The following is an 8,664-nucleotide window of genomic DNA, read 5'->3' on the forward strand; positions in this document are numbered from 1 at the left end:
TGCTCAAACGTCTGGCAGATTTACCAGATGTTCAAGTTTTGTTCAGGCCCTGGTCAGAATCAGGCCTGTGTTTAAACCTGTTGCTCCTCCTTGGAGCCTCAACATAGTTTTTAGAGTTTTTGAAGCAGGCTCCGTTTGAGCCGATGCATGTTGTTGATATAAAGTTGTTATCTGGGAGGGTTTTGTTTCTCCTTGTTTTTTCTTCCGCTCGCAGAGTTTCTGAGCTTCAGCTCTGCGGTGTGATTCCCTGTGCCTTATTTTCATGCAGATAAGGCAGTCCTTTGTACTAACTTGGGTTTTTTTTCTCTCCCTAAGGTGGTGTTGGATCGAAACATTAATCAGGAAACTGTAGTTTCTTCTTTTTGTCCTTATCCTTCTTCTCATTAAGAACGTCTTTTGCATAACTTGGATGTTGTGCGTGTTCTAAGTGTTTCCTTCGGGCTACTAAAGTTTTTAGGCAATCTTCTGCCCTGTTTGTTATTTTATCTGGAAAGCATAAGGGTCAGAAGGCCACTTCTATTTCTCTTTTTCTCTGGTTAAGAAGTATGATTCATTTGGCTTATGAGACTGCTGTACAGCAGCCTACTGAGAGAATTACGGCTCATTCCACTAGGGCTGTCTCCTCTTGGGCTTTCAAAAATGAAGCTTCTGTGGGACAGTTTTGCAAGGCAGCAACATAGTCCTCTTTGCATACTTTTTCTATATTCTACTATTTGATTATTTTGCCTAGTCTGAGGCCTCTTTTGGGAGAAAGGTTCTTCAAGCGATGGTGCCTTCTGTTTAGGTCATCCTGCCTTTTCTCCCTCCCTGTTCATTCCGTGTCCTCTAGCTTGGGTATTAGTACCCACTAGTAATTTGAATGACGTTGTGGACTCTCCATGTCATAGAAAAGAAAACAAAATTTATGCCAACCTGATAAATTTATTTATTTCCAGACATGGAGAGTCCACGACACCGCCCTCTTTTTAATTATATATCAGCAGTTTTTTTTTAAAATAAACTTCAGGCACCTTTTTTCCATTTTCCTTCGGCTGAATGACTGGGGGTAATGGGTAAGGGAAGTTACACTTAACAGCTTTGCTGGGGTGCTCTTTGCCTCCTCCTGCTGGCCAGGAGTTAAAAATCCCACCAGTAATTGGAAAGACGTTGTGGACTCTCCATATCCGGAAAGAAAGAAATTTATCAGGTAAGCATAAATTTTGTTTCTCCTAAGCAGCGGTCTGCGATTGAAGACATACTGGGTACCTGGCAGTATAAAACCAGGTGTGCGTCTACTCCAGAGCCTGGGTGGCTCTAAAAAGTGTGAGTAAGCCCTTGGCGGGATCACTGTGTGAGTTATCACTATTTAAACTATACTTCACTATATATTCATACTATATATTTTTTTGTTTTTATTTTTGAGGCAAGAAACCACTTGAACCACCGTAATTGGAAATATCACGTGGACTTCAGATATATGTCCTTATACATTATATATCTTTACCATATTTCACTTTTTATTGTATCATTATTTTTGCACAAAGTGAATATTGTACTTTTATTTTTTATTAATAACTTTCTCTGTCTCTAAATTGTGTTTACCCAGGCTGCATGGGATCCAAGTCCTTTGTTAGGGGTATGAAAGGTCGCAGTGCCAGCATGAAGGTTCCTTCAGCTACCAAACTCAAGTTAAGCCTCAGTAAGGCTGTGCCTCTGCGGTGGTCATTTGGGTCTAAGGAAAGGCCGAAGCCTGTAACCGGTGAACTTGTTGAGTATTTGGAATCTGGACGGAGACCAAAATATACCAATGACTCTATAGTCCCACTCATGACCGGTTCTGTAAGTCCAAAAAAAGGTCAGCCAAAGTTGTCCAATACAAAGGCCCAAGGTGCCACTGGGACTGGAAAGAGCAGTGACAGTGAACATGGGATGGGAGAGCCCAAAATAACGGAAGGCCAAGCCAAACATACCAGTTCTTCTTCAAAGGTTGACTCCCAGAGAAATAAGCCAAAGGACAAACCCAACCCCTTGGAAAGCACTTCATATAGTTCCTCAGCAAGGTTGGAAGGAGCAGCTCAGCCAAAACACACAGATAAAAAAAGTGTTGATGGTCCATCAGGAGCAACTTTGTCTCATGCTGATAGGTCTGGAAGAGGAAATACATACTCCAGTAAGAAAACAGACAACAACCAAAGAAACCACCACATAGATGGAGATAACAAGACCAGGAGTGAGGCAGAAGGACAACAAGATGTCAGATTGACAAAGTTGCGATCCAGCCTTTGGAAAAAGGATCACAAGAAGCAGAGTGTTTCTGGAAGTTCCAACACTCCAGAACTCCCTAATGGTGTGTCAAGGACTTCACTGGCAAATGGGGTTTTGGGTGATGGAAGGACTAGTTGTTCAACGCCACATCATTACAAGGAGGACCTAAACAATGGCAAGTCCCCGGTGGACATCAGGCGTGCTCAGAGCTCAACCAATGTTCAAACCAAGGCAGATTGGACTATGAAGAGATCTGCCTCACTCTACAAAAATGGTACTACATCCCACCAACCACTCAAGCAGGTGACTACACAAAAGACATCTTCAGGCAACCTGCAGAGAATGAGATACCAAACTTCTTCTCTGGGCCGAAAGAAGACTGTGCCTGAATCCAGCTTTTAAAATGGGTCACTAAAGCTTGGTGGTTGGCTTTTTGTTATCTATGGGGACCGATACAGAGATTTTCTATTGTAAAATGTCAGATCCTAGTCTTTGATAGGAGCTGTAATCCTGGAGATTATTATGACCGCTTGAAATGCACTTCTCCAATGTGATATCTGTAGCGTTAAAGATCCATTGTACTCAGCAATGTTCTATTAAACATATGAAAGAGGCATTTAAACAGGTTGAGATTCTCTTGCAAATGTAAAGTAAAACCGATTTAAATGAATATAGCAGAATCAGTTGTACATTGTGCTGATTGTGTGCTTGTGACTTCAATGTGTTTAAATGCTACTTTTTCTAGTGTTTTCCTTAGAGTTTAACACCACTTTTTTAGTCCAAAACTGAACTATAATTGTGTTATATTTCGATTTTTTTCAAAATTTATGTTTATTTGTAACAAAAATCCAGAGCTCATGAGAAGATTGAATGGAGAACCCCTCATCTTCCCAAGGAGATCCGAGTGAGGCATAAATTATTTTTGGATCTTGTAATGTAAAATTTATTTCACCTTATGTGCTCTCAATTACTTGTTATACACACTGCAGAGTATTAAATGTATGGGTTTATTTTTGTACTTGGAATATCTGGTTTTGTTGATTGAAACCATTATTCATTGTTCTCAATGACATATCCATTAAAATGTGCTGAGTCTGCTGAAATAGACTTATGTTCTCTCTCTTCATACACAAAGTCCAATAGATATCTATTGAAATGTTAATAATGGGGGGGGGGGGCTTCAATGAGCAAAACCAACTATTTAAGAAATCTCTCCAACCCACCACTGGGACATTGATTTCCATTACTTACCCGTCTACATAGCTTTTCTAAAGATAATATGGCTGTGTTCATATTTTTTAGTAAAGATGGTTTCAACTGACAAAAGCAAGTATTTCAAATAACCAAATAAAGGTAAAGGTGTGTTTAGCAAGCAATTGAATACACTCCAGCGAGTAAAACAGATCATTGGGAACATATTAAATGGGAGAAAATTTTACAGTGCAATATCCCTTTAACTGGTTTGGCATAAATGTTCTAGCCTCGATAGGACAGAGGTCCTGCAGTAGTAAAAAAACATTTTAAGACTGAACGGTGCTCTCTATAAAAGCCAAAGTGAGCTGGGTGACATTTTTAATGAGATTATATTTTGTTAAAAATTGAAAGAAAAAAAATCTTTAGCTGTGTATCATTTGCCAAGTCAGAAACTCTGGTAATGGGCATTGTTATTTAATGTTTGTAAACTTGGAATAAGCAGGTTTTTAAAGATAAAGCTACTTATGTTTGCAAAACCTAAAAGGTGCAAACTTTGAAAAGGTGCCTTATATTTTTATATAAGTCCTAAATTGCCAAATTTTAATTTAAAAAAATGGTTTTACATATAAACTCAGTACGACACAAAAAATAACTATTTTTATGCCTTCTTGAAACTGTGAGATCAGTTAATTTGTTATTGACTTTAATTGCCTTTAAAAGAGATTTTTGCAAAGCTGTGTTTTTAAAAGTAAGGTTCCGTAGGGGCGGGGTTTCTAGGCCGTATAAGGTAACATTAACTCTCTTTTCAGGTCCGGTTACAATACAGGTAGAGTGAAGGGTTAGTCTGTAGTGTAATAAATAGTTAAAGGAATTCTGTTCTCTCATTGGCCTAGATTCAATAAAATCCTTTTTATAAACGAATATCTTGCAGACAAAATGCACATTGTACACTTGTTCTTCAGGAGTTATGGACAAAGCAAATCACTCAAAAGCAAATGATTTTCTGCATTTAGCACCTTTGTGAGAATTTCAGGGCAAAACAGACTCTACAGATATTTTGCTCGAATTGGTCAACTGGTGACATCATTCCAATCCCCCAGAGAATACTGAAATCACGTCAGAACGGCTCATACAATGTTTACTTCTTGTACATGGTGTGAAAGGGACATTTAAATGTTCATGGGTTAGATATTTTAAGAGACTTTTTAATTTACAGGTTATCAAATATACTTCATTCTCTTGTTATCCTTGTTGCAAAGCATGCCTATGTAGGCTTAATAACAGAATGCACTAATGGGAGCTAGCTGCTGATTTGTGGCTATGCCAGATGTGTTCCGCTAGCTCCAAGTAGTGTATTGTTGCCCTGGAGCCTACTTTGACTATTTGTGTTACCCGTTTGAAGAGAATAAACACATAGTTAAATGCAAGCGATAGTAAAATGTTGTTAGAGAATTATTACATTTTTATGATCCTTCAATAAATACAGGAGTTTATGGTTTAGCTAAATTTGTGCACAATTTACATTCTAACATCAAAACGTTAATTTATGGTTTCTGTGAAGTGCCTGGATGTTTGAAAAAACGTGTAAACTATAAAATAACATAAAATGACATGAACTAGTTACATGAATACGTCATGAATTAATATTACTGGTTACGTAAAAAAATGCATTTAAACACATAAGGCGGCAGCTCCTGTTAGTCTTGAATTATCTGCTATATTTTACTTCTGTGTTCCTTGCAGGTTTGTACAAATCCCTGTTTAACCCCCTTGGAAGTCTGCTATATGTCTTATGGTTGTCATGTGATTAACCAGATTTTCCTGATAGGTTGTATATGAATTTTGAGCAACTTTAACTGTTGCTCTTATAACAGGTAGGAATAGCTTAGCGAACGATTCAAACAATAAATCACCCAAGAGTTGCCGTGTTTTTACACTCAGAAAGTGTGCATATAACTGTATCATGTGACAGCCATCAGCCTATCACAGACTCATATACATATACACTGTGAGCTCTTGCACATGCTGAGTAGTAGCTGGTGCCTCAGACAGTGTGTATATAACAGTATCATGTGACAACCATCAGCCAATCACAGAACTACATATGTATACACTGTGAGCTCTTGCACATGCTCAGTAGTAGCTGGTGCCTCAGACAGTGTATATAACTGTATCATGTGACAGCCATCAACCAATCACGGACTCGTATACACTGTGAACTTCTGCACATGCTCAGTAGGAGCTGGTGCCACATAAAATGGCAAAATCAAAGTATACCTAGTGAGGCTCGTAAGCTTATAATTGGTGGATGCACATATATACCTCTTGTTATTGACTTTCAGCTAGCTCCCAGTAGTGCATTCCTATTCCTTCAACAATGGATAGCAAGAGAATGAAGCAATAATAGATAGCAGGTTGTTTACCATTGTATGATCTATATGAATAATGAAAGAAACATTTTTGGTTTCATGTCCCTTTAAGATGCTTTGGTTAACATTATTAACATACGTTTAATACCAGGTGCGTTATCGATTGCGCTCCACTTGTAATCTAGCCATTGTGTACGCAGTGTGTAATACTGAGGTTGCTCACTGTGTCTGGTCACTAAACGGCTGCAGGTGAGTTTCCCTTGTGCCCTCACATCTCATGTGACAAACAAACTCCCTGATATCTGTGTGTCCCTCTCTCTTCTTCATATGACAAACATTTATTCTATTACAGACACACGTAGACTAAACTCCCTGATATCTGTGTGTCCCTATCTCTTCTTCATGTGACAAACATTTATTCTATTACACAGACATATGTAGACTAAACTCCCTGATATCTGTGTGTCCCTCTCTCCTCTTCATATGACAAACATTTATTCTATTACACAGACACAGTGTGTCCCTCTCTCCTCTTCATATGACAAACATTTATTCTATTACACAGACACATAGACTAAACTCCCTGATATCTGTGTGTCCCTCTCTCTTCTTCATATGACAAACATTTATTCTATTACACAGACACATAGACTAAACTCCCTGATATCTGTGTGTCCCTCTCTCTTCTTCATGTGACAAACATTTATTCTATTACACACACACATAGACTAAACTCCCTGATATCTGTGTGTCCCTCTCTCTTCTTCATGTGACAAACATTTATTCTATTACACAGACACAGTGTGTCCCTCTCTCTTCTTCATGTGACAAACATTTATTCTATTACACACACACATAGACTAATCTCCCTGATATCTGTGTGTCCCTCTCTCTTCTTCATGTGACAAACATTTATTCTATTACACACACACATAGACTAATCTCCCTGATATCTGTGTGTCCCTCTCTCTTCTTCATGTGACAAACATTTATTCTATTACACAGACACATGTAGACTAAACTCCCTGATATCTGTGTGTCCCTGTCTCTTCTTCATGTGACAAACATTTATTCTATTACACAGACACATGTAGACTAAACTCCCTGATATCTGTGTGTCCCTCTCTCTTCTTCATGTGACAAACATTTATTCTATTACACAGACACATAGACTAAACTCCCTGATATCTGTGTGTCCCTCTCTCTTCTTCATGTGACAAACATTTATTCTATTACACAGACACACATAAACTCCCTGATATCTGTGTGTCCCTGTCTCTTCTTCATGTGACAAACATTTATTCTATTACACAGACACATGTAGACTAAACTCCCTGATATCTGTGTGTCCCTCTCTCTTCTTCATGTGACAAACATTTATTCTATTACACAGACACATAGACTAAACTCCCTGATATCTGTGTGTCCCTCTCTCTTCTTCATGTGACAAACATTTATTCTATTACACAGACACACATAAACTCCCTGATATCTGTGTGTCCCTCTCTCTTCTTCATGTGACAAACATTTATTCTATTACACAGACACACATAGACTAAACTCCCTGATATCTGTGTGTCCCTCTCTCTTCTTCATGTGACAAACATTTATTCTATTACACAGACACACATAGACTAAACTCCCTGATATCTGTGTGTCCCTCTCTCTTCTTCATGTGACAAACATTTATTCTATTACACAGACACATGTAGACTAAACTCCCTGATATCTTTGTGTCCCTATCTCTTCTTGATATGAATTGTTTTACCCCAACAGTCCTAAGCGCTGACACTTTAGTTTCCCTCTAAGACTATAGAAAGATATTTGCACTTATGAAAAGCTGTTTATTTTTAGAAGGGTAAAAGATTTTCCGGGATTGAAGGCTAATGGACGTATATAACATATTCTGTATAAGTGTTGTAGTGAAGGACGTCCTAAACTGAAGACACTAATCTCTTCCAGAGGTAAAGAAGTATTTATTCATTTTGTAAAAAAGAAAAAGGATTGTTTTATATATTAATATACACTTACAAATGCTTTCTAAAGGCAGCTATTTTGATAACTGCAAAATACATTTTTCACATGTTTTTAAGACTATGCACTAATGATTGTTGATTGAATCTTTTTATCTGCTTTTCAGACTTTAATAAATGAATTAAATATGCCTATGTGATGTGCGTGTGATTATTTAATTGCTGAACACTAGTAATATAACGGTATAATTACACAAACTATTATATAAAACTGCCCCTACTCGCTCCCACCTTCCTTAAACACACACACAAAAACTGTTTTATTTCATTTTTATTAGTTTTAAAAAGGACCAATAATTGTAATAATATTTGTATAAGTAATTGCAAGCTCTTCTGGCTAGTTTTATGACTGACATATACTGTCAAATACAAAACCAAAGCTGATATATCCTTGTCTTAAATCCTTTTCATGCCCTCCAGTGAACTTTACACTCCCACAGACAATTTTATATATATATATATATAAAATATTAATAATCTCTGATTTGGTCTTCCTAGTCTGCCTTCCACACCCTTGTGTGAAACTACTAACCCCGGCTGTAAAAACAAAATAAGTAATGAAGATACCCTAAGCAGTAATCTGTATTATAATTTTTTAAACCAGAATATAATTCCTAAATGTAGAATTAGAACAAGATGTTACACCCAACCTCACTGGTGCCAACTCCCATAAATATGAGTCAGTGTATTTATCACATGTCCAGTGCAAAAAGGAGGAGTAAATTAAAACAAAAAAGAACTCCCCAGCCAGAGCTTAAGTATCCTCCCATTACCCATACTCCCCCAGTCATTCTTTGCCTCTGTAACTAGGATGGGGTGTTCCG

At 37.6% G+C, this 8,664-nt stretch overlaps 1 protein-coding gene across 1 annotated transcript in view; it reads left to right on the forward strand.

Moving 5' to 3' along the window:
* Window positions 1-7,971, forward strand: part of USP43 (ubiquitin specific peptidase 43) — a 267,432-nt gene extending 259,461 nt beyond the window's left edge. The window contains exon 16 of the mRNA XM_053710091.1: window positions 1,586-7,971. Coding sequence (XP_053566066.1) covers window positions 1,586-2,646 — 1,061 coding nt within the window. The 3' untranslated portion in view covers window positions 2,647-7,971. The remainder of the gene's footprint in view (window positions 1-1,585) is intronic.
* The last annotated feature ends 693 nt before the right edge of the window (window positions 7,972-8,664 follow it).

This window comes from Bombina bombina, chromosome 1 (assembly GCF_027579735.1).
Source record: "Bombina bombina isolate aBomBom1 chromosome 1, aBomBom1.pri, whole genome shotgun sequence".
NCBI classification, from domain to species: Eukaryota; Metazoa; Chordata; class Amphibia; order Anura; family Bombinatoridae; genus Bombina; species Bombina bombina.